Source organism: Miscanthus floridulus, chromosome 1 (assembly GCF_019320115.1).
Source record: "Miscanthus floridulus cultivar M001 chromosome 1, ASM1932011v1, whole genome shotgun sequence".
Classification (NCBI taxonomy): domain Eukaryota; kingdom Viridiplantae; phylum Streptophyta; class Magnoliopsida; order Poales; family Poaceae; genus Miscanthus; species Miscanthus floridulus.
In genome coordinates this window covers 11,931,692-11,958,731 of record NC_089580.1, presented here as the reverse complement: position 1 = coordinate 11,958,731, position 27,040 = coordinate 11,931,692, and the positions used below count along the sequence as shown (strand labels likewise).

General features: G+C 44.2%; 2 protein-coding genes across 6 annotated transcripts; both read right to left on the bottom strand.

The window, feature by feature from the left end:
- Nucleotides 1-381: 381 nt before the first annotated feature.
- Nucleotides 382-2,909, bottom strand: LOC136473014 (uncharacterized). Of its 5 annotated transcripts, none has more exons than XR_010762466.1 (3): nt 2,597-2,909; nt 1,470-2,042; nt 382-1,153 (listed from the first exon to the last, which is right to left on the bottom strand). XR_010762466.1 is itself a non-coding variant. In XM_066470715.1 (2 exons), the coding sequence occupies exons 1-2, from the start codon at nt 2,902-2,904 to the stop codon at nt 1,823-1,825; spliced, it is 528 nt and encodes a 175-aa protein (XP_066326812.1). In that variant the 5' UTR covers nt 2,905-2,909; the 3' UTR covers nt 382-1,822. The 5 variants fall into 5 exon arrangements, 1 of the variants encoding a protein (XP_066326812.1); XR_010762467.1 differs by having other exon boundaries at nt 382-1,143; XR_010762468.1 differs by having other exon boundaries at nt 1,567-2,042.
- Nucleotides 2,910-13,467: 10,558 nt separating this feature from the next.
- Nucleotides 13,468-16,535, bottom strand: LOC136473003 (UDP-sulfoquinovose synthase, chloroplastic-like). The gene is made up of 3 exons (XM_066470705.1): nt 16,300-16,535; nt 14,742-15,811; nt 13,468-14,037 (listed from the first exon to the last, which is right to left on the bottom strand). Exons 2-3 carry the CDS (start codon nt 15,774-15,776, stop codon nt 13,636-13,638), a joined length of 1,437 nt encoding a protein of 478 aa, XP_066326802.1. The 5' UTR covers nt 15,777-15,811; nt 16,300-16,535; the 3' UTR covers nt 13,468-13,635.
- Nucleotides 16,536-27,040: the final 10,505 nt, after the last annotated feature.

Below are 27,040 nucleotides of genomic sequence, written 5' to 3'. Positions count from 1 at the left end.
TATAGTGTAATATAATATATTTGACAAATTAAATATAACATATGTCTTCTTTCCATAAATCAAATATGATTGAAACGGCTTGTGCGTTCAGTCCAGAATCATTCAGAGGCAACACGACACAAGTTCACAAGCAAAAGAAAGGTCACAAGCAAATGATTACAAGTTATCTGTAACTAGCAGCAGGAACTACTGGTAACAGATACACTAGCTTCACGGCAACAGCATCCAGTAACTGAGAATAAGACACCAGTAACTGAGAAGAAGGCTCATTATAATTCAGTCTACTTGGCAGCAGTCTTACAGCAGGGAAAAACATAGATATTCACATTCCAGTGAAAATACGTACCGAAATATATAAATTCAGTCACTAAGCTAGGTTAAGCTAAGTTCAGTCACATTCCAGTGAAAATACGTACCAAATTATATAAATTCAGGAAAAAGCATTTTCCTCAAACACTTCATGGCAGCAACTCGCTCAGCCTTTTCGTCATCAGTCATTAAACTTGTATCTTGTGAGACACTACTAAACAAATATTAACCGTGATGGGCGTTTTTTATTTACCGAGGCGGGCATCACAACCGTCACGGCCAAAAGGTCACAATAAATCATGATTTACCGAGGCGGTTGGAATGCCCGCCACGGTAAATCAAATAAAAAAACAAAAAAAGTAAAAGCCCATACCCAGCCCTAACCGGGCCTAGATCTGGGCCACCGCCGCCGGGGGAGAAGGCCCCGCAACGCGCGCCGCCGCCGCCGGGGGTGCTCGATCCGCCACTGTGGAGGCCGCCGCCGCTGGGGGTGCTCGATCCGCCACCGTGGTCACGGATCCGGTTGTGGAGGAGGAGCAACGCGCAGCCGAGGTGCATATGCAGGGAAGGAGTGCCGGGGTGCGGCGCCACGCCACTGAGGAGGCCCGCCGCATGCGCCGCCGATGCCGCCCGGCGTGCGCGCCTTTGTTGCCGACCTACGCGCGCGCCGGATCTGGCCGGGGAAGCAGGGAGCACCGCCGCCGAGGAGGCCCGCCGCGCGCGCCGCCGTTGCCGCCCCGCGCACCCACCGGATCTGGCCGAGGAAGGAGGGAGCGCCGCCGCCGCCTGGAGAAGGAGGGAGCGGCGCCATCGATGAGGCCGCGAGCCGCCGCACTGAAAGGTCCTAATGGCTAGAGGGGGTGAATAGCCTATTGAAATTTTCTACAATAACACTTAGCAAATATGTTAGACAATTAAATGGAGAAGCGAGTGTTGCGCTAGCCTACTAAAAGAGCAAGCCACCTACCACAATTCTAGTGACTATGATCACTAAACACACAATTTGCTAAGTCACTACACTAAGTTAGTGAGCTCTCAAAGGCTAACTAAAGAGCCTCATTAACCACTAGACCCGACACAAGCTAGCTCTCAAAACTAATTACACTAAAGAGCTTAGCTACACTAAGAATGTAATACAAGAGAGGTGAAGATGTTTATACCGATGCGTCGAGGAGTGTGCCAATCACAATATGATGGAGCCAGTCAATCACAATCAATCAAGAAATCCATGGAACAAGATGACACAAGATTTTTTACCGAGATTCACTTGCTTGCCGGCAAGCTAGTCCTCGTTGTGGCGATTTATCCACTTGGAGGTTCACGCGCTAATTGGCATCACACGCCAAAGCCGCTCCTTTGCGACGGGGTGTTCTTGTTGTATGCCTTAATAACATCACCCCAATATGCTTCGCCCTTCCTATCGGCTCCGGTGGTTGAGTCCATCGAATTTTCAATCCAAGCACTCATCAATACTTCGTCTTCTTTCGGTGTCCACATAATCCGCTTCATAGTCCTAACATTCACTGTCTCTATCCACTACAGCAGGCTGCTTGTCTGATAGGATTTCCACATCTGAGGGCGAACTTGCATCCATTGAGGCAAAGCTTCCTCCAACATCAGCAGATCTTGGAGCCTTGAAAGGTGCATAGTGAGATGGAGCACCAAACAAATGCAAATTGGCCTGGTTGTTCAAAATACCCATAAATCCACCAGGGGGACGTGAATTGTTGTTCCTGGAAGCATTTATGCATAACAAGGAGTCAAGCAACTAATTTTCATTTCAACAAAGCTGAATATAAAAAGAAAAGGCAGTAGTAGATACAACTCATTCAACTCACTGCAGCCACTACCATTTTTCTGAAATACACCTGTACTGTATAAAGCAAACACGTGTAAACATCCTTTCAGGAAACAATTGCAGACTTCTTTGTTTTATCTCAACTTCAGGATACAAATTTGTAGACATATTTGTTTTATCTCAACTTCAGGATACTTATTTGTTTTACATTGAAACTGCTAACTAAAATTTCTAACTAAATTTGCTAACTGAAACTGCAAAAACAAAATTGCTAACTAAAATTTCTAACAAAATTTGCTAACTGAAATTACTAACAGAAATTGCAAACAAAAAGCTAACTGAAAGTACATAGAAATTGCAAACTGAAAACTAACTGAAACCTTGTACACGGCCAACTAGTAGGGCATCAATCCCTTAACCCATACGGCAAAAGATTTAAATGAAGCAAAATTCAATCCCTAAGCTAGACCTAGGTGCAGAGAAATATACCGTGTTGGATCCCAAGCTGTTGGGCTACCACCATTAGCAGCTGCATTCCACCAGGCTGGAGACGATGAAGGGGAGCCGGTGAAGCCACCTCGCCCAACAGGGGAAGAACTGGAGGCATCAAATCGGGGAAGATCACCCATGGAGGAAGACATGTATGAAGCTGCCTTCGGTGCGACAGATCCAGACAACGAGGAAGGGGATGGGCCGCCGGCAGCATGGAAGAGGGCCGCCGACAAGCCAGATCTGCGGCCGTTGCCACGGACGAAGTTGCTTGGCGCCACCGTCGCCGCCGCTGGACCCTTGCCCATCCGACCTGTTGGATATAATATGGGTTTGCTTATATAATATTTAATAAATCAAATAAAACTCTATGGTACGTAATATTCAGCGTGGTATGGTTTAATACTATATGTGATTTTGACTGAACGTTGACTTAGTTTATATGGTTGGAAATTATTCATCTAAATTGAGAAGCTAAGAAAAGGATAAAGGCGTGCCACGCGCGCGCGTGCCACCGCCGTCGTCGGCCGAGGCGTGGCAAGTAGGCGGGCGGCGAGCGGACGTGGCCATTCTTTTGCCACTTAATTCACATAATCACGGGAGTTACTCCTTTTGTTAGTGGAGGCGAACTGATTGCGTCAGTTACTATTCTTTTCGCTTCTGTTTCTTCGTCTCCTGGGATTCTCCGCTGCCTCTCTCCCTTCTCGTCGCAGCCATAGGAACCCTCGCCCATCTGAGAACCTTGCACGGGGTGTGCGGCGATTAGATTTTTGGGGAGCGATCCGCGACTGCTCGTCCACGTACGTCTTCTTTCTGGTGGTGATCGCTCTCGGAACCTGTCTTCTTCTCAGATATTGCCCGCGGAACAGCAAGGCGTCTTCTTTCTGATGATCCGTTCGTGGGACTGCACTGCAAACATCGTCCTGCATCGACTGCGGTCCACGATTTCGAGCAACGCACTATGTCGACTAGTGCGAATGGAGCCTCCGATGCCCTCGGCATGGGACCCTTCGCTGGGTACAGTCTAATCTTTCTAATTACTGTAATATGCGTTTTTACTGTATTTATCTGTATGTCATCTCTGCATGCTGTAGCTTTCGTTAAAGATATACACATGCACATACATGCCGTCACAAACCTGCTGATGTTATTTTTTTGGATTAAACTGATAATGGAAATGCCTAAATCTCTAACAATCCAAAAACCTAATGTTTTGCAATTTTCTGTCAGTGGTTTTGCTGCTGCTTTGAAGCCAAATAATTTTGATGGCAAGAATTTTATGATATGGCGTGTCAAGATGATATTGTGATTGACTGCGTTGAACTGCTATCACGCCGCACAGGGGAAGCCTGAACAATTTACTCCTGAGGAGGAGAAAAAGTTTTTGGCTGTCGATAACTTGTTTTGAGGCACCGTGATCAGTGCACTTCATCCCAAGTATGAGAAAAATTATATATCTTATACATCAGGCAAAGAATTATGGGATGCTCTTGAGGTAAAGTTTAGAGTTTCTGATGCTGACAGTGAGTTGTACCTTATGGAGCAGCTGTATGACTACAAACTGGTTGAAAACCGTTCTGTGGTCGAACAGGCTCATGAGATACAGGCACTAGCAAAAAAACTAGAACATTTCCCATGTTTATTGCCCAACAAATTTATGGCCGACGGTATAATAGCTAAGTTGCCACCTTCTTAGAGGGATTTTGCCACTTCTCTAAAACATAAGAGACAAGAGTTTAGCGTGGCTAAGCTTATTGGATCTCTTGATGTTGAGGAGAGGGCGAGAGCAAAAGACAACCGTGGAAAATGAATTGAGTATTCCGCCGCTAATATGGTGCAGAAGAAAAACTCATTTGCATCTCGTAATAAAAAGAAGAACATGCAAGAGAACAATAATGCAAGCAAACTGCACAGTTCAAGAAGAAAAACAACAAGAAAGGTAGATGTTGCTTTGTTTGCGGGAGTGATGAGCATTGGGCAAGTGCGTGCCCAGACCATAAATATAAGCAAGAAAAGAAATCAGCAAACGTGGTAATTAGCGAGATTGGAGGAGGAACATCTGGGTATGGTAATTCTTTACCTTTTGTTCTCTCATTTGTCTTTCATCTGAGTGGTGGATGGACATCGGTGCTAATATTCATGTGTGTGCTGATGTTTTTTTGTTTACTTCCTATCAGGTCGGCAGGACTGGAGCCTTGCTGATGGAAAACGGTTCGCATGCGCGTGTTCTTAGTGCTGGTACGGTCGTTCTGAAGTTTACTTCAGAAAAGACGGTGCTATTAAAGAACGTATAGCATGTCCCCTCCATCAAGAAGAATCTTGTTAGCGTTTCTCAGATGTGTCGCGATGGCTTTAAAATTATGCTTGAGTTCAATAAATGTGTTGTGTCAAGACATAGAATATTTATTGGAAAAAGTTATGATTGTGGAGGCTTGTTCCGTTTATCTTTGCTTGATGATGTGTGTAATAAAGTGGTGAATAATGTTAATATTTCGGATGAGTCGAATATATGACATTCACAACTTTATCACATTAATTTTGGTTGTCTCACGCGGCTTGCAAATCTGAATTTAATCCTAAAATTTAACTTAGTCAAAGATTCTATGTGCCAGGTGTATGTGCAATCGAAGCAACCACGCAAGCCTCACAAGGCTGCTGAGGCGAGGAACTTGGCACCATTAGAACTCGTTCATTCTGATTTATGTGAAATGAATGGCGAATTGACTAAAGACAGTAGACGATACTTCATGATATTTATAGATGATTATACTAGATTTTGCTACGTGTATTTATTGAAAACTAAAGATGAAGCGTTGCATTAATTTTAAGTCTATAAAGCTGAGGTAGAAAATCAATTTAAGAAGAAAATCAAGCGTTTGCGGTCTGATCGCGGGGGAGAATATTTCTCAAATGAATTTTCTGAGTTTTACACGGTGTATGGAATTATTTATGAGAGGACGCCACCATACTCACCACAGTCCAATGGGATTGCAGATAGAATGAACAGCACTCTAACTGATTTGGTAAATGCTATGTTAGAGACTGCGGGACTATATAAGAAATGGTGGAGTGAGGCTATATTAACAGCATGTCATGTCCTGAATAGAGTGCCCACAAAGAAATTACACCATTCGAGGAATGGAAGAAGAAGAGATTAAATCTCTCTTACCTGCGAACTTGGGGCTGTTTGGCAAAGGTGAATGTGCCAATAAACAAAAAGCAAAAGCTTAGACCAAAGACTGTTGATTCTGTCTTTCTTGGTTATGCTATTCACAGCGTGGGTTATAGATTTCTAATCATAAACTCTAGTATTCCTGAGATGGCTGTTGATACAATCATGAAATCTAGAGACGTTACATTTTTTAGAATGAGTTTCCCATAAAAAATGCACCTAGCACGACTAGTCATGAATTTATAATTCTCCATGAACATAAAAATTTTATTCCGATAGAACAAACTAAGGAACCCTATATGCAAAATCATGAGGAGAATGACACTATAGTCACAAGGAAAAGTAAGAGATAGAGGACTGCAAAGTCTTTTGGTGATGACTATATTATGTACCTTGTGGATAACACACCAACGATCATTGAAGAGGCATATTCCTCTCCTGATGCTGACTTATGGAAGGAAGCAGTACGGAGTGAGATGGATTATGTTATGTCTAATGGAACTTGGGAAATTATTGATCGTCCCTATGGGTGCAAGCCTATAGGGTGCAAATGGGTGTTCAAGAAAAAAACTTAGGCCTGATGGTACTATCGAGAGGTATAAGGCAAGGTTTATGGCCAAGGGTTATACTCAAAAGGAAGGTGATAATTTCTTTGATACTTATTCACCGGTTGCCCATTGACCACAATTCAAGTTTTGCTTTCCCTAGTAGCCTCTTATGGTCTCATCGTTCATCAAATGGACGTTAAGATAGCTTTTCTAAACGAAGAGTTGGAGGAGGAGATCTATATGGATCAACCAGATGGGTTTGTAGCAAATGGTCAAGAAGGCAAGGTGTGTAAGTTATTAAAGTCATTATATGGTCTGAAACAAGCTCCTAAGCAGTGGCATGAGAAGTTCGACCGAACTTTGACATCTACTGGCTTTGTTGTGAATGAAGCTGATAAATGTGTGTATTATCGGTATGGTGGGGATGAAGGAGTCATTTTGTGCTTATATGTTGATGACATACTGATCTTTGGATCCAGCCTCAAAGTGATTGAGGAGGTGAAGGAATTTTTAACTAATAATTTTGAGATGAAAGATTTGGAAGAGGCTGATGTTATTCTTAATATCAAGCTTCTGAGACAAGGTGATGATGGGGTAACTCTGTTACAATCCCACTATGTGGAAAAGGTGCTAAGTCACTTTGGGTTTAGTGACTGTGCACCTGCTCCTACACCTTATAACCCTAGTGTGCTATTAAGGAAAAATCGGAGAATAACAAGGGATCAGTTAAGATATTCCTAGATTATTGGTTCGCTCATGTATCTTGCTAGTGCAACAAGACCTGACATCTCTTTTGTTGTGTGCAAGCTGAGCCAATTTGTGTCAAACCTATGAGATGATCACTGGCGCGCTCTTGAGAGGGTGTTGCGCTATCTAAAAGGCACCATGAGCAATGGTATTCGTTATACCAAACATCCAAAAGTGTTAGAAGGCTATTGTGATGCCAACTGGATCTATGATGCTGATGAGCTTTATGCCACAAGTGGATATGTGTTTTCGCTTGGAGGTGGCGCTGTTTCCTAGAAGTCTTGCAAGCAGACTATTTTAATGAAGTCTACAATGGAAGCGAAACTCACAGCATTAGACACTGCTGACTCTGAGGCCGAGTGGCTTCGTGATCTCCTTATGGATTTATCGGTTGTTGAAAAACCCATACCGGCTATTTCTATGAACTGCGATAACCAGACTATGATTACAAATGTTAACAGTTCTAAGGACAATATGAAGTCTACAAGGCATGTTAAGAGACGACTGAAACCTGTCAGAAAATTAAGAAACTTTGGAGTAATAGCGTTGGACTATGTTCACACGGCTAACAATCTAGCAGATCAATTTACTAAGGGTCTATCATGCAATGTGATAGAAAGTGCATCGAGAGAGATAGGTTTGAGACCCACTTAAAATTTACTATAGTGGTAACATGTTCTATGTGATCGGAGATCCCGTGAAGTAGAATGGTGAAACAAGCTAGTAATAAATTATGAGGAAAGATCCTTAGTAAGACTCATTTTTGATGCATATTTTTCTATCTGTAAGGCGGGTTGGTTTTAACCTTAATGTGTTCCAAGTGACTTGCTAAAGCAAAGATGTTATCCTACAGAACATCTTTTGAAGAGCACACCTATATGAGTCAGGCTGCTGATCATAGTCTATGAGATTTGGATGATCTCTAAATACTCATGAAAGGCACTGGAGTATGACTTATATGCTTCAAATAGAGGCGATGCCTTTTGCAGCCAAGTATCAACTAAGGACTTTAGTGACATTCACCTCACACAAAACTGGTAATTCAAGGTCTAGTCCATTGTTCAGTTGTGACTGAGTGAAACTATTGCTCTAGATGGATGTTCAAATTAACAGTCTCCATCGAAACACGGGTATATAAAAGAAATGTGGTTCTGAGACTACTTTGTTACAAACCCTAGAGTTTAGTGGGGATTGTTGAATATAATATGGGCTTAGCCCATATAATATTTAATAAATCAAATAAAACTCTATGGTACGTAACATTAAGCGTTGTATGGTTTAATACCATACGGTATTTTGACTGAACATTGACTCAGCTTATATGGTTGGAAATTATTCATCTAAATTGAGAAGCTGAGAAAAGGATAAAGGCGTGCAACACGCGCGCACGCCGCCGGCCGAGCCGTGGCCGTGGCTGCGGGCGCGGGCGCGGGTCAGGCCGAGGCCGTGGCCGTGGCGTGGCGTGGCGAGGCAGGCGGGCGGCGAGCGAGCGGGCGAGCGTGGCCAGTCTTTTGCCACTTAATCCATATAATCATGGGAGTTACTCCCTTTGATGGTGGAGGCGAACTGATTGCATCAGTTACCGTCCTTTTCGCTTCCGTTTCTCCATCTCCTGGGATTATCCGCTGCCTCTCTGCCTTCCCATCGCAGCCATATATCCGCAGTCCTCCGTCAGTCTAGATCTCGATCTTACACAACCGCTCCCGAGAAAAACCACATCTCAGCAGCCTTCTGGCTTTCCCGTCCCGTACCTCTACGCACACGGAGCAGCGAGAGAGCAGGTGCCTCCGGAACCCTCGCCCGCTTAAGAACCTTGCACGGGATGTGCGGCGATTAGGTTTTTGGAGAGCGATCCATGACTGCTCGTCCACGTACGTCTTCTTCTTGGTGGTGTCACTCTTGAAACCTGTCTTCTTCCCGATGATTGCCTACGGAACAGCAAGGCGTCTTCTTCCTAGTAATCCGTTCGTGGGACTGCACTGCAAACATCGTCCTACATTGACTGTGGTCTGCGACTTCGAGCAATGCACTATGTCGACTAGTGCGAATGGAGCCTCCGATGCCCTCAGCATGGGACCCTCCGTTGGGTACAGTCTAATCTTTCTGATTACTGTAATCTGTGCTTTTACTGTATTTATCTATATGTCATCTCTGCATGCTGTAGCTTTCGTTAAAGATATATACATGCACATGCATGCCGTCACGAACCTACTGATATTATTTTTCTAGATTAAACTGATAATGAAAATGCCTAAATCTCTAACACGACCCAGAGCAACAACCTTGTTCTTCCTGTATGGGGGGGGGGCGCTGTTGGGCTCCATCTCGACGGCGACGAATGGGGGCAGAGCTCGGAGAGGACATCAATATATGGTATGGGCATGGGGGATTTTGGCACGGAAAAGGAAATCGAGCGCGCCACAACTGGATCCCGCGCGCTCGGCTTGGAGATGACATCCCCGTACATCGCGTCTCTTGGTCGGCGACGACGTCTGGGAGCATGAGCCGAGAGCATCGCCTCGCGAGACGACGGGCTCCCTCTCTTACCTTATTCAATTAGGGGTGCCGGCGTTTTTTCGCAAAACTTAAATTATACAGCCGAGCCTTACATCCGCGCTGTACATGCCCTAAGGTTCTTCACCGCCTTTTTTTAGCTCATCTATATAGCAGCTAGCTTTTCACTATTAATACATGGCTCACATGTCTCTCTCACATAATGTTTTTTGGTTTTTGTGTCTAAGCCGGCTATAAACTTACAGCTCGCTTCTCCTCTCTCTCTCTCTCCTCCTTCTTAGCATTTAGCCAGCTTACAGCCTGCTATTATACTTGCTCTAATAATACATGATCCATTTTCTTCTCTCGTAAGGTTTCTTGGTTCTTATGTATAATTTGGCTGTAAACTTACAGCTTGCTTTCCTTCTCTCTCTTAGCTTTCCTTCTCTCTCTTGCAGCCTGTAATTACACTTGCTCTCATGGAAAAACCATTTCCCCCCTCTCCCACCTCAAGTAAACCTCTTCGCATCAGTCATCAGCAAAAGTTATAGCTAGAATTGATCAAAAAAAAGTTAGAGCTAGAAGTATAATATCATATAGTAGAAACTATCCTACATGGTGCATTAAGGCTTGGGAGCTCAAATTCTCTCCCTTCCCTCTTCCCCACAGACAGCCGGTAGGAGCCAGAGAAGCCAAAATTTCTGGCTCCATTAGCTCCATGTGTGTCGGTGAGAGTGAGCGAGATGAGAGAAAGACATATTTTGACTACAGTGTTCTATAGTGCTTGTGTCAGCCGGAGCCGGATCCAGCGAATCCATACCAAAGAGGCTCGAGTGCCCTAATGGTTATAGCTTTGACACTAAATCTAACGGTTCAACATTAATTTCAATAGTTTGGACTGTTTTTATAGACACAATATATGGAATAATTAATTAATTACTATAAGAATATTGGTTATAGTGATGTGATATCATGTACTACCTGTTTCTCCTAAATAAATAAATAATTTTTTGTGTATGCACCTAGACAAGCACTTAGATGCATAGCTAGAAAAGCATTTATGAGGAAGTATTGTAGAGGTTGCTTCTTTCTAAAAAATTAATATTCTTCTTAGGGCTTCTTTTACAATATGACCTTGTATTAGCTCTAAGATAAACAAATATGTAGATTCTCAGGCACCCAGAGTGTGTTTGCTTGCCGCACAACTTTCCATCCGGGGTATCTAAACCCCGGTCTAAATTCTAGAGGACGATGGAGATGGGCGCACGAAAAAAATAGGCCCCGTTCGCTTCGCTGAAAAAACAAGCCGAAACACTGTTTCGGTTGATTTGTCGTGAGAGAGAAACACTGTTCCGGCTAAAAAAACAAGCTGAAAAAGACGGATTATAAGAGAAGCGAACATGGTCATAGAGGAAATGGTTATGGTTCACCAAATTAAAGCATCGCGATTTAGACTTGTAACTGCACGCTACGCTACCCATGTTTGTGTTTAAACTTTTGAAAATGATAGCTCAGATAGATTGTTAATATGTACGTATTAGACAATCAGTCAATTGTGGACTGGCACGGTGTGGCACATGCATGCTTTTGTTCAAGACAGTGACATGAGCTGATGAGGAAAGTAAAATCTTCAATGGGCCTATACAATTTTTGTTTTTTTCAATTTTTTTCAGAAGCCGTTCTCCTGTGATAAGAGTTTTTACTTAAGCGGACGAAGAGCCCTGCACAAACCATATCAAAGAAGGCTGTTTCAAAAAAAAAAAAAACATATCAAAGAAGGCCGTAGTAGGCAGCAGCGTCCCATGTTTCCAGGAATCCCAGCCCACATAGGCATCGTGGAGAGGAAATGAATGCAACTCTAGAACCTAGGACTACGTCGACCGCTTCCTAGCTTCCCAGACCCCAGTCGTGCACGCCACCGCTTGCACTGTTTGAGAAAGACCCTGCGTGCATCCATAGTGCCATGATGTTGTTGAGCAGTTGATACCAAATTGACACAAAGGAATCTTGCAGCACTGGTAGCCTTGTCTCATTAACCAACCTTGATTATACTGCAATTTGTCACATATACAATCATCTCTACATGCCCCTTTTAAGACCTCCATCATGGAGGCCGATGATTCTGTTGAGTACGTTGAAATAATGTTTAGTAAGAGTTATCATTTGATGATATTATGGGCTTTTGCTTGGGGCTTTTCTTTGTATCTTACCCGTTTCCGTTTTGTAATGGAAAGGAGAGACAAGCATGAGCGTTTGCAAGCAAAAACAAAATTTTAGGTTGGTGTGTGTTTATTAGGGTGTATTTTGGGACCGCTTCAAATCGGGTGGGTCTCGCAGGCGTCAATCAAGAAAATCCCATCAAACGCTCCACTGTTTCTTTCTTTCCACCGCCGAGACATAGCGACCAGTAAAATTGAACTAGCCCTCGCATTTTCCATGCTATTGGGTGGAGGTCGAGGTCGCCATACCGCATCGCGTGGTGGCCACGCCGTGATGCCAAACATGGCCTAAATGTTTCTAAGTGGAGAAGTCCAAACTTTTTAGAATGTAAAAATATCAATGATTAATTCAAGATTATCTTAACAAGTGATCTTGTGTGAGTTCTCGTAACATATTCTACCGGGTCACAATGTCACGTACTTTAGCCATCATCCAGCCCACAACTGCATAGGCTTCAAAGCCTGCTGGGCCTAAATGGACAGTAGATACCAATAGTTGTGATGACCCATCCAATCACACAGTGGCCTTCACTACTCTTTTAGAGTAACCTTCACTAATTGTTGTTTCTTTTTCTTTCTTTTTTTGAAAATATGCTTACTTGTACGCACGCGTACATGCTATTAACACTTTGTTTTAGTACATAAAAAATAATTATAGTGCTTACTTGACGAGTTTGTAAACACGGTTCTGATTTGCGCTCTTGTTTTTTTTAAGAGAGAATACACTCTTGTCAGTATCTGCAAGTAGTACTAGTACCACGGACGTGGATACTTCATGCAGTACGTACTAGTCAATTTCAGTTTGTTGTAGCCTTGCTGTTTGTGTTTGGAGGATACATTCTCGATATGAGAGGTTATCCACTGTGATTTGAAAGAAAGTAGCACATTAAAGGACGTGTGTGGAAAATGAAAAAGTGAGGTTTAGTGGCAGTGCGTTTTAGAGGAAGGCGGCCCGGCCGCAGAGGTATGATCCAACGACAAATGGGGCGCACCGGCCCATATTTTCAGTACCCGCCACGTGTGGAAGTTCAACCATAGTTACGCTAACGGTGAGAAAGAAGAATCCTCCCAAACGGCACCGTTTCATGGTTAGTACATTACATGGATGCCAATATTTCGTTATACATAAATAAATAAAAAGTCCTACACCCTACTTTAGAAAAAGCAGCCAACCTTGACAAAAAAAAAAATTCCAACAGTTCCATCATGGGACGCTTTACTCTTTCACTCACACTTCTATTCCCCACCTTTTTCATACCAATCCATTCAAAATTATATATATATACTTTTTCATACCCAACTTTTCTCCACAGAGGTAGTATTATACTTTTCCATTTATTAAATCAGTGTCACAGAAATAACCCTTGAGGTCTTTACTGGAAATGCTACATGACTAGGAGGACATTAAGAAATTTTTAATTAGAAAAAAACAAAATCATGCCTTGCAACCATCCCGTGCGGCCTGCGCCTCCAATGACCCCTCAATCGACCGACCGGACGCCACACGAAACGAAACACAAGAGGAGAGAGAGAGAAGGCCGAAGGGCGACGCGGTCCCCCAATTCCAAACTCCCCTTGCAAGATCTTGATCTACACCTGTTGCACCAGGGTTCGATCAGTGAAATGGGGACATGTGACAGCTTAACCCTCAGGTGCATTAGACCAAGAGCTCGAGTGAGCAACAGAATCAACTAAACATGAACTCTTCAGTTGCACCGGCAACAAAAATGAAAATTAATATCGTAATAAACACCTCACTACCTAGCACATCCTACTAATGTGCATATTTATTACATTATATATGTCAATAATGTCAATGTCATGGTTGACATTATAAGCCAGGGGGGGTTGAATAACCCTCTAAACAGAGACTGTCCATGGCTTGGCACCCATCTTCTTCCACAACACGCTGGGCATGATCTGTGCTGTGTCGACCCGATCCTTGTATTGGATGGCAAAGTTGAGAAGCGAGTCAAGCAGGGAGTCCGAGAGCAGGTGGGGCACCAGGCCGAGCTCAATGAGCTTTGTGTGCTTGGCGTTGTAGTAGTGCTCCTCAGCCTCGACTCGTGGGTTGGGCACCGATTTGGTCTGCACTTCTAGACCAAGCTTCGCTCCTGCGGCTGTCACCAGTTTGGCTAGCTCATTGACAGAGAATTGCTCGGTGAACTGGTTGAAGACTCTGAACTCGCCAGGTTTGGCTGGGTTGGCTATTGCTAGCTCAACGCACTGTACAGTGTCTCTGATGTCCAGATATCCCCGGGTCTGGAGTGGACAGGAACAAAAAGTTTGTTCAGTAAATTTCTGCCACACTTTGCTGATCTAAAAGTAATTTCAAGTGGTAACTGAAAGTGCAATGTTCAATTAAATCTTGCTGTCCTGTATGGTTTTTTGATAGCTAATGACTATGAGATGGTCGCTTTTGCAAGTGATATTTGAAGAATGGTGTTTGTATGGGTAAGCACAACCTATTACATTACTTATTAAAAATTGTGGCTGACAAGCTTAGGAGAACTACAAAGTACTGCAGTAGGCTCAACGGAGTCTCCAGTTTGGAATACCATGTGAGGGAAAGAAACTGTTGTGGACTTCTTCTCCTAGACAGGTGATATTAAGAAAATCAGTGGGGTCTTCAGAGTAACACACTCAGGATATATAACCAGCTGGTTACCAAATCATTATTGTTTGGAGCATTTAGCAGAAACAAAAAAAAATGACACAAATTCAATTTCAATACTTGCTGAGCTAGAGCTAACATGATTTCGAGTTCCCAAGATTTATGACAAAATGCAAAGCGATTTCAACCACTGCTTGACGGCATTTCAAGTACTGGTGCACACACAGGCATATTTCTAAGAGAGAGAGAGAGAGAGAGGGGGGGGGGGGGGGGGGGGGGGGTAGTAAAGAATAGTCTGTATAAATAAAATGAACAATTCCATATTTGGCACAGCGAGATAACAAAGACATACCTGACCACCTTTTCCATAAACTGTAAGTGGATGCCCTACAGCAGCCTGAACACAGAACCTATTTAGTGCTGTCCCAAAGACGCCATCGTAGTCAAATCTGTTAGATAGCTCTTCATGCATTGCAGTTTCATCTGTTCTGACCCCATAGACCACACCTTGGTTAAGATCTGTGGCCCTTATACCCCAAGCCTTGCAAGTAAATGCTATGTTGTGGGAGTCATGCACTTTGCTTAGATGGTAGAAAGAGCTCGCTTGTTTTGGATAAGGCAAGATGTCTGTTCTTCCATTGTGAGTAACAGTGATAAACCCCTCTTCAATGTCAATGTTTGGTGTTCCATACTCACCCATAGTTCCTAGCTTAACCAGATGGCACTCCTCACTGTATTCCTTCATGGCAAACAGGACATTAAGTGTCCCAATGACATTGTTATGCTGTGTGTAGACGGCCCGCGAACGATCAATCATAGAGTATGGCGCGGATCTTTGCTCACCAAAGTGAACAGCAGCATCCGGCTCAAACGACTTGAAGGCTTCTGAGAGGAATTCAAAATCACATATGTCACCGATAAAGAGCTGAATTGTCTTACCAGTGAGAGACTTCCATCTACGGACGCGATTTTGGATGGAAGTTATGGGGGTAAGGGAATCAAGACCAAGTTGGTGATCAAAAAGACGGCGAACAAGATTATCAACAATAGCAACCTCATAACCTTTGTTTGAGAGATGAAGAGCTGTTGCCCACCCACAGTATCCATCTCCACCAATAACCATTACCTTTTTAGGTTTGGAGGATGAATGCTCATAAGCTTGCGGGCTACCAGTCAGAGGTGTTTGTGTCTGTCCTTGTACGGCTGCACTAGCACAGGTAACATATGACTTCTTTTGTCTCCTGGAACAAGATTTGAGGGACAGGTTTGAAGATTTTGAGTTCTGTAGTTGGCCAACACTGCGGCAATAATTAGGAGAACTGGAGAATGTCTGAACAGCAGGAGATGTACTGAAACTACAGTTAGTGATCAAGTGCGCCATTTTCATAATCCTTCTTCTTTGAGCTTAAAGATGTAAATGCCCTACAGAGTAGTAGACAGAAATTAGGGGTCAGTAAAGGAAGGGGAAAAACAAAGTAGATACCGAGTAGTACAAGATGAGCATAGGGAGCAACTACTTCCTTCAATTGACAACACACTGCAACTTGTATTAGTTCCTGTGGACTTGTCTTAGCCTTGTGAACTTGTCTCTAGATTTATGGTGTGATATACAGATTCAAAGACGCATTTATCCCAATTAACTATTATACCCTTCTTTTGAATGAAAGCTTATGCTCCCATCAATAAGTGAGACCTCTTTCCCAATCCAGGGTTCCAAAAAGCGGCACTAAGAGGACGGGTAGCGCTTCGCTATGGGGCATAAGCGCTCCCAAAGCGGCGCGACCGCCTTGGTGGAGCAGCAGCTGCTGGCTCCCGCTGCCCGCCGGCCGCGCGCGGCGCGCGGCGCAGCCGCAGGGGCCGGGCGCCGTCGACGGTACAGCGGAGGCGGGAGGGGAGAGGGAGGTGCGTACGCAGGGTCGCCGGCCGGTGTGCGGAGGACGGAGGCGATGGCGCGAGGCGACTGGCGAGAGGCTGGAGGGGGAGCCGCTGACGCCGCCGCCGAGCCTGGGACTGTCCCTTCGTCGCTGAGAGCCCGAGCCTGAGCGCCGCCTCCGTCGCCTTCGTGCCGAGCGCAAGTTGGGGAGGGAGCAGAAGAATAGTTGGAGCGCCGGCGCTGTGAAGAAGATAAGAAACGGCGGCGGCTGTCAGGCTGTGTGGCTCAGTGTCAGGGTAAAGACTATGCGGCGGTGCGTGGGTTTGTGCTGAATTAACGGGCTTTTAGATGGGCCAGTCAATAAAAGCTCATACCATCTTTTTTTCCTTTTTCTTTTCCATTTCTTTTTTTCTTTCTAACATCTTTTAATTATTCGCCTAAACGGTCGTTTAGTCCATTTACACACTATTTAAACCCTACAGGGTGGTACACCATTTCCGTTTAGTCGGTTGTTTTTACCGTTTAAACGGCCGTTTTGCCTAAATAATAGGCTAAATGGTAGGTGACCGACTGTTTACCGTTTAGCGTTTAGGATAACATCACTTTTAACAACTCAGCACATAATTTATATCTATCTATATTATCTATATATCTGCAATAACATATTTGCCAGGGATTTCGTGAAGCCACATCAATCTCCATTATCCTCTATAGATCCCCATGTATTTGTAATTAAATTCCTTGCTCCACCAGAAGACATCCGATTTTAAACCTGGATTGACGTCTATTGGGCTTCCTAGCCTCCTGTCATAGTTCCACAACAAATCAGATAGATAGCTTGAGAATTGGAGATTGAGGGAGAGAAGCAGGAATGCGGACAAAGAACAGAGATAGATTTCATTGAGGTTTTAGAGTTTCAGTTCTTCATTACACGACACAACGGCCTCAGGCGTTATATACCAGCCCGATTCCTACCATGACGCTCGTTAACTCACCGCCAACTCACACCACTATAACTTAGCTGTCACCATTACCCCCACCTTAACCGACGTCATTTGCTCTGTTGCCAAACACGCAAAAGTACTCCTGATCCTTCTTGCCTTCTCCTTCGCGGCCTTAACATTGCCCCTCCCTCGAAAAGCTGCTTGTCCCCAAGCAATAGTGGATGGAAATCACCGCCAGAGATCATGAACTTCCTCCCACACCATCAAGGTTGGTGAGTGATCAGACCACTGCACCTAAATTTGTGATAGTGAAGAAGCCCCTTTCTACACCATACATGAAGCCATAAAATGGATGGATGGGCTGGAGAACCGTGGAAGGATCATCTAGAACCAAAGTGATATCATCTTCCACCTACACTAAAGGAGGGATATGCTGCTTCAACTGGGACACATGGACCACAGGATGAATGCGACATGCATCAGGTAACTGCAGATGGTATGCCACAGCACTGACTCGAGCTAGAATCTTGAATGGGCCATAAAAGCAAATTGAAAACCCAGCTGCTCGTTAGACCTTGGAGCCACCGAAGATTTATTTTAAGGTTGTAGCTTAAGATACACCATAGACCAACTGCAAATTCCCTTTTAGAGCGATGTTGATCAACATAATGCTTCATTCGTTGTTGGGCTCACTATAGTTGATGGTGAATGACTTCCTACAAGTTCCTTTTCTAGAAGCCATTGGTCCAAGTTTGAAGCATGAGATTGCATGTCATTGGTAATGCCAAAGTGTCTTGGAGAGTGGCCATATAAAACTTCAAAAGGAGTTCTTCCCAAAGCTGAATGATAATTTGTATTGTACCAAAACTCAGCTAGGGGCGACCATTTCACCCACTTCTTAGGACAGGAGTGAACACAACGTAGGAAACCTTCCAAACACTGAGTCAACCGCTCAATCTGGCATCTGTCTAAGGATGGTAAGAAGAGCTCATAATCAGCCAAGTATCAGTGAGATTGAACAAATCCCTCCACACAGCACTTGTAAATATCTTATCTCTATCAGAAATGATACTATCAGGAAGGCCATGCAACTTATACATATTTTCCATGTAAGCTTGAGCTACTTGCAAGGCTATGAAGGGATGGGCCAAAGCAATAAAATGCCCATACTTTAGTGAACGTATCAATGACCACCATGATAGTATCATATCTATTTGACCTAGGAAGGCCTTCAACAAAATCCATACAAACCACTTTCCAGGGTTGCTCTGAAACAGGTAATGGTTGCAGTAACATAGGTTGCACATTCGATTTTGTCCTTAAAATCGGGTATGATAGTTAGGAACCCATTAGTGTGTTCAGGGCCCAATTACATAGCCAAGAGACTTATGAGATAATGATTAGGACCCATTTGTAGCCCCTAGATGCTCTTTTGTAAATAGAAGCCCCACTAGGAGAAATTGTGAAAAATTTCCCCTCCCACCTCCCCTACAAAAGGGAAGGTGGAGGGAGACCTAGCCATTGATTCATTTGCTCTCCCTCAATTACTCTCCACTCTCATCTCTCTGATTTTGTAACCTTGTCCCAATCTCTCTTATAGCAAGCATATTTAAGAGAAAAAATACTAAAGTTCTGGAATAAATGAAAACACCGAGTTTATTATATCTTCCTCCTTAATACATGCACCACAACACATGAACACCAAGTGCCTCTAGATGCAAACACTCAAGCAGTGCCCTTGGATTCACTCTCAATCTCATAAAGATAATGAATCAATGATGGAGATGAATGGGAGGGCTTTGGCTAAGCTCACAAGGTTGCTATGTCAAGGCAAAATGGCCAAGAGGGTGATGTAGAGCCAGCCAAACGATATTTATAGACACCCCCAAACAATAGAGCCGTTGGCTTAATTATTGGGTAGACTGTGGGATGACCGGACGCGCAGGTCATGTGCACTGGCCGCGTCTGATGTGGTGACCGGACGTGTCCGATCGCAGCCTGACCGCCATGTGTCCCTTTCAAATTATTTAGCCATTCGCGCCCGATGGCTAATACTACGTGATCGGACGTGCTGTTAGAAAATGACCGGATGTGGGAGACGCAGCGTCCGGTCGAGTTCAAAGAGCTCCCAGAGCCACTCTGGGCTGACCGGACACGTCCGGTCACACCGGACCGGACGCTCCCAGTGTCCGATCAATTATTGCGCTGAAAACCCAAGACATGCTGGTTCACATCGGACACGTCTGGTGTGGTGACCGGATGTGTCCGGTCGCTGCGTCCGGTGTCTGTGTCCGGTCGCTGTCTGTAATCCTACATCGGGCTATATCACTTTGACCTAATGCTAAACAGTAACTCGTCAGGGTCCGGTCACTCCACTGAGCCAGAGTCCGGTCACCTCGGCAACTCTGCCTGCGCTTGGCCAGAAAACCAAACGTGTCCGGTATCGATATCGGATGCGTCCATTCACGTGAGGAACACTGCCACTGGGGCAGTACCGGACACGTTCGGTATGCTTGTCGAACGCGTCTGGTCATCCCATGACTAGCGCAATCAACTCCTTTTCAACTCTATCTACTTTACCCTTGCTCAAATATGCCAGCCACCAAGTGTATCACCTTGTACATATGTGTTAGCATATTTTTACAAATATTTTCAAGGGTGTTTGCACTCCACTAGATCCTAAATGCATATGCAATGAGTTAGAACATCTAGTGGCACTTTGATAACCGCATTTCGATACGAGTTTCACCCCTCTTAATAGTATGGCATCGGTCCTAAATGTGATCACACTCGCTAAATGTCTCGATCACTGAACCGGAAAGCTCCTATCAATTTCACCTTTGTCTTGAGCTTTTTGTTCCACCACTGGCACTTGAGTTTTCCAAGTCCAAGCACTTGATCATCACCATAGCATCACCATCATCAAGTCATGATCTTCATTTGCTCCACCACTTGGAGTAGTGCTACCTGTCTCATAATCACTTTAATAAACTAGGTTAGCACTTAGGGTTTTATCAATTCACCAAAACCAAACTAGAGCTTTCAATCTCCCCATTTTTGGTAATTGATGACAACCCTTTCATAAAGATATAAATTAAAATTCAATTGAATCCATGTTGCTTGCCCAAGCATATTTATCATGTGTAAAAGGATATGGATAAGTTTCATGAATCCTAAATGGTAGCAATTGCTCCCCCTAGATATATGCTAAGAGTTTGGATTGTAGCTTGCACATATACTTAGATAGGAAATATAGGAGACAATGTCTACCAAATGATGCTAAGGTATAAAAGATAGACCTTTAAAGCGTGATACCAATTGGAGTGCACCAATATACCATCCTTAGCACCATTAGTAACTAGACATACACAAAAACTAGAATGCCCTATGATATCAACATTAGAAGTAAGGGTCTAGTTTTCATAATATGAGCATGAGTCTAGTTACTTAACCTATGCATGCTAGTTTTTTATGTTATCATTCAAACCTACAACTAGCATACACCACACAAACATGGATATTGAAATTTAAAACTTGTGCCATGCAAGCAAACATATGAAATGCGCATTCAAATGCATCAATCAAGTTTATGAGCTTGCTTCCCCTACTTGTGTGCTCAAAATTTTAATTGATCCCTTTCTTTGTAACACCAAATTTATGAGCTTGCTCCCCCTACTTGTGTTTTTATTTCTCCCCCTATCATTTATATCTTTGTTTTCCCCCTTTGTCATCAATGACCACAAAGGCTTAAATTATAGATAGGTTAGGATTATCAATGTCAATCAACGGAGTGAGGATCATTTTCTCAAATTTGGTCCAATCTAGATCACTTACCAAAGATATTTAACTCAGTTTGATCAAAGGACAAGCTTCTTCACACCTCCAAATAAGGGTTATCTTATACCATGTTGAGTTAAACACTTAGAGCTCATTTTCTAGATCAAACACTAGGTTTACAAGCCCACAAACATGTCATATGCTATCACTAGACCAAATTAAGCATAGAAGCAATAGTGGTACCATACAAACATGAAAATCAATTTATTTTCATGAATGAGCCCATAAAATGTGAAAGATGACTAGATGCACTAAACATGTCCTTAGCAAGGATGTATGCCATGTCAATCAACTTTTACCTTGGATTGCTCGAAGGAGAAGCATGTCATATAAGTGGGGAGTGCATCAACACATATTTGAGAAATCCAATATGTTCAACTCATTCCTTAGCTTACAAAACCTTTTCTCATCCAATGGCTTGATGAATATATTGGCAAGTTGATCTTTGGTGCCTACACTCTCAATGCAAATGTCCCATTTTTATTGGTGATCTTTTATAAAATGGTGGCGGACATCAATGTGCTTTGTTCTTACATGTTGAACCGGATTGTTGGTTAACTTGATTGCACTCTCATTGTCACATAGCAATGGCACTTTCTTGAACTTGATTCCAAAGTTATTCAAGGTGGCCTTCATCCAAAATATTTGTGCACAATAACTACCGGCGGATATGTATTCAGATTCGGCGGTTGATAATGCAACACTATTTTGCTTCTTTGATGACTATGAAACAAGTGATCTCCACCTTGTTAATAAGTTTGATTAATTCTTCATCAAGGTCGGAGGTGGAGGAGGAAGATTGATCATCATCACTTGATTATTCATCATCATCATCATCATCCTCATCCTCATCTTCATCTTCACTTGAGGAGCTTGAGCTTGATCTTGTCTCAACTTGCTTGCCCTTCATCTTCTTTTTCTTACTACATGCGAGAGCTTTGCCTTTGCTTGATGAAAGAGGCTTCTTCTTAACCCATCTTGCGTGACATTTCAAATGTCACTATCTTGCCAATGACTATGGCCAAGGTCATGGTACTCAAGTCCTCCATGTTGTGAAGAATGGTGATGATGCTTGCATATTTCTTTTGTGGTAGCATGGAGATGATCTTCCTCACAATGTTCGCATCACCTAGCTTTGTTAATCCTATAGAATTAAGCTCATTGATAATTAGATTCAAATGAGAGTACATACCACGAACAAGCTCATCATCATTCATTTCAAAAGAATCATAATTTTATTGAGCTAGGCAATATTTTTGCTCATGAACATTACTTATGCCGTCATGGAGCTCTTGTAATTTTAACCAAATTTCATATGCCATATTTAAAGTAAACACTTAGTTAAACACATCCATGCTAAAAGATTTAAACATGCAATTTTTAGCTCTAGCATTGAAATGAATTTCTTTTTCTTCACTCTTTGTGGGTTTATCGGGATTCTTAATGGGTTTCATCCCATCACGAGTGACTCTTCAAACACCCAAATCTACTACATCAAGGTGACAAGCCATTCTAGCTTTATAGTAAGGAAAGTTAGTGTCATCAAAGTGCGGAAGCCTAGAGGTATCTATCCCAATCACTCTAAATAACGTCGGCTCAACGACGGTGAAGCCAAAGGTCCAAATTGAGTTAACCGGCTCTGATACCATGATGTCTAAGAGGGGGTGAATTAGGCAACTTAAAATTTTACTTCTAACTAAGGCCTCTAATTCCACCTAGTCAAAACCTATGCAAGAAAATAATCTATCTAAATGTGCAACTACGGTTTTGCTAGGTGTGTTGCTATCTCTACCGTAAAAAAGTTATGCAACCTAGGTTCCAATCCTATCGACTAACCTATCAACTAAGCTAGGAAAGTAAAGCACACAATCAAGGTAGCAATGTAAATGCAGAATGTAAAGATGAGGTAGAGATGCAAACTCCCATCGACGACTTTGGTATTTTTACCGAGGTATCGAGAAGCGCTCAAGCTTCCCCCTAATCCTCGTTGGAGCCCTTCACAAGGAATCCCTCGCAAGGGCCAAGCTCCCGGTCGGGTAACTCCATGGATAGCCCTAGGTCTTCCCCACACGCAAGTGGGTCTCTAGTGTGCCTTCTGACAAGCCTCTCCTAGACTGCTCCCTACCGTCTTCACTATCAAGCTTCTGGCCGAACCGCCGCGGGCCTTGTTCCCTTTACTATATGGTGGTGGCCATACCACAAACGCGGTTGGTGTGGTCTCGCAAGACTACAAGCCCCGCCGAGTACAAGCACGGTGTGCGCAAGCACCTTTGGACAAGAGGTATGCAAACCTCACTAGCAACTAGACCTAAGCCTTAAGCAAGCACATATGAGCGTGGTCTAACTAAACTAAGCGCTTCGCAAAGCACCTACGTTAATCACCAAGTGATCTTTAATCTCTATGCATGTGGAGAGCACAGAAGAGGTGTAGCAACACACTCCTATTTTTCCTCAGCTCCCACGCACTCCAAATGGCCGATTGGGGCAAGTATTTATTGCCCATAAGTCAAAACTAGCCGTTGTGGCCAAGATCCTCTTCTCTACGTGGTCACCGGACAGGACAGTGCCTATCACTGGATAGGGCGGTTATAACACCCTCGGTGTTACATTGTATAGTTGTTGCTAAAACACTGCATGAGCATCATACTTGAGAGTAAATGTGTGTGTTATAAAGTATAATTCAATATTCAAAAATTGAAACATTAAGTTAAAACATGAAACGAATGTTATATTTCGTGTCGCGTATTATCACTTAGGATTCTAAATGAATTTTTATCGGACGAAAATGCTACAGAACGCATCAGCGGAACATAGTAAAGTTGGTAGCCCAAACTTCGTAGGCGACGCTAAAATATGTGCTGTCGAGGACAAGGTTCGCTAGCTAGCGTATCAAGTAGCTTAGAAAAAAGATTCAACGCGAAACCGTTCGAAGTTTAGCCATTCCGTGTAAGTCTGTAAATGGGTCGACGAAGCCATGTTCGATAATTTTTGTAGGGCGATCGGCTTAAGAAGTGGCGAGATGTCGTGGCTTAGGTCGATAGAAAATTTGGTTTGGCGTTTGGACCATCGGGTAGGATTTTTCAACAGCTTTAAAAAGCGTGCAAGTCACATATTGTCAAACGAAGCCAGCGCTGGCCGTGGTCACCGCCCTGCTTGGCCTGGCTCCGCTGCTGGCCGCCCAGCGAACGCTGCCGTGTTGGCCGCGTCGCCACTGTCACGTCTGTGCAGCCATGTCCGCGCGCGTGGCTCCCTACGCTGCTGGCTACGACCTCCTACCGCCACGCTCTGGCGTAGCTCACGCACGCCATACGTGCCCTGTCGCCACTGCCACCACCATAGTTGTGCACATTGGGGCCAATGGGCTTGGATGCCCTACCCTTCCATCACGTCTGCCTAAACCACTGCTCGCTGTCGTGTCGGGCGGCGTGTTCAACTTGTTCGAACCGATGTCGCCACTCGCCTGAGCATGCTCACGCGCACCGCCTACACAGCCGCTGTTGCCGTTGACACTGTGGCTGCACGCACGTGGCCTTGCCGGCCACCTAACTTCGCTGTCCCATCCGTGCTTCACGCCAAGCCACTCTGCCCTGCTCCCGGATGTGCCAGCCTCTGCGCGCGGTGCCGTGCCACCCTCGCCCTACGTGTCATGGAGCTATGGTCGCACGTCGGAGTACCGAACCCGTGCGCACATCTAGAGGTCGCATTGATGTCCAGCGTCGTGCCAAGCCGCTGCTGTAGTAGCCATACGGTGCCGGGGGCCTCTATTGGATTTTCCCCCGCCGTTGAACCCATTTAGCCGAGCACCATCGCCTGCCAAATTGGCTAGGTATAGTCCATCCCTTTCCAATTCACCATGCGTCCTAATAGCTAGAGTAGTTAGCCTCCGGTTGGAGTCAATTCGATGGGCTTCCATCCTTCGGTGAGGTAATGGGGAGAGTTTTCCCCTTGGCGGTCCACCATGGCCGGCGAGACGAGTTCTTAGCCTAGGGCACTGCTCCTTGCTCTTTTGTTTCAATTGAGCACGGCTATTGCCTCTCCTTGACTCATCTGTCTCGCCCGTGCAGTGGTCTCGTCGACGGTGCAGTAGGTCACCGGGAACGTCTTCTTTGCGGCCAGCATGAACCAGAACCACCTCGCACGTGTGGCCAGGCCGTTGTCGTTCCTCATGACTTCTCCCAGCCCGTCAGTCACATCGCTGGTGAGGTCCTCTTGCTTCTAGAGTAGCTGGTTGGCTCAATTAGGGACGAGGCTCACCGGAGCGCGGGGGTGGCCGCCGGTGAACTGGCTTTGATACCGCTCCTGTGGCTAGCTTAGTTGGGCGTAGCAGCTATGCAATTAGGGCTTCAAGGTGGTTACTTTTAGGCTGCTGATGGTCACCGAGTAGCAGTAGAGGCGTTTGGGTAGATGGTTTCGCTGGCGTCGAGCTACCGCGGCCAGACCCCACCGCGGCATGTGGCCACGCCTATGTGGTGCGCCGTTCTATACATTTGTTACCTCAATCGGTCGTGCATGGTACGTAGATGCTCATGGGGGTGCTAGTGTGTGTCGGAGAGGTCGGTGCTCGCCGACATTTGGTCGGCGAGGCAATAGCCCTGTTAGTCTGGCCAGGGACTTCATAAAACGCAAATTCGAATAGAAGTAGGGTGGTAGATGAGAAATATGTGACTTGGTGTAATAGTGCTCATGTTAGTTTTGAGAATAGGGTAAAGAACGGGGGCTTCTTTGCTAATACGCCAGCCACGCGCGGGCTCCGTGGTGGGCCGCGTCGCGCACCGCTGAGTGGGCCGTGCCGATCGCTGCGTCTACGCGCGGGTGGGACACCGGGGTGGGCCGAGCCGTCGCTCGCGGGGCGCGCGGTAGAAATTCATGTTTCCATTATCCAGTGAATTACAAACGTTTATTCAATTTAAATTCTAGCTAAACTTTGATAAATTGTAGTAAATTGTGTAGTTATCTAAAAATATTGAGACTAATTTTGTTAGGTTTGTAAAAATACCATCTATTTGTTAGTACGGTTAGATTACAGTTAGTTGTGACAATGATGGGGTCATAAATGCAAACTAGAGAGAGTAATATTTTGTGGAATAATAATTGTAGGAATTTTTATGGTAGATTGGTGATAGGTATGGCTATAAAAATTTACAGTAGACTCACTAGATTATTATGTACTTACTGTAAATTTTGTAGCCCTAGAGTAGGTTGATAAGTAGAGTAGCTATTATCCTTGTTTTATCGTATATAGCGTAAATCAGCATTAAGAGTAAGGATATCTGTAGTTGCTATAATAATGAATGCCATACTTCATACTTGTTATTGGTAGCAATAGATAACTTACTACCGTGGTCGATAGCACTAGCGTAGTAGTTAGACAGAGGTACTTTATTTTAAGAGCTACTATTGCTGGATTATTAAGTATTGCATCATCATTTCATGCATGTAGATCACGAGCTGGTAGAATTCGTGCCCGTCGACGAACAGGAATACGACGAAATCATTGAAGAGTACGAGGAGGAGATCCTCATGCAGGAGGGAGCCCCAGAGCCATTTGGTGCTGACCTTACTGACCCGTCGCCTGCCCAAGGCAAGCCCCGGTACATAATCCCTATTTTTAATGATCACTGAATATATATGATGTGTATTTACATTACAGGAATTTTATGAAAACTACATGCATAAATATATCTACCTATGAGTCCTACTAGTACAGGTCGAGTAGCTGCTATGCTCAGGATATCGGTAGCGTGAGTAACCTACCGTTACTCACAAGTAGGTGATAAATATGATCATTCATGATAACATGTGTAAAGATAAATGGTGACCAGGTGGGGATGTGGTTTGGATATTAGTGGGTGTAAAGGGTTGTGTCCTGTGGCCAACAGGGCAGAGCTCGGTTATACTTTTTCCCTGTCTGTGTCGATTAAGGACCGGTCGTTGCATAAGTCTCTATACAAGTCACATATCTATTGTCCCGAGCACATACTTGTGTATAGGCGCAGG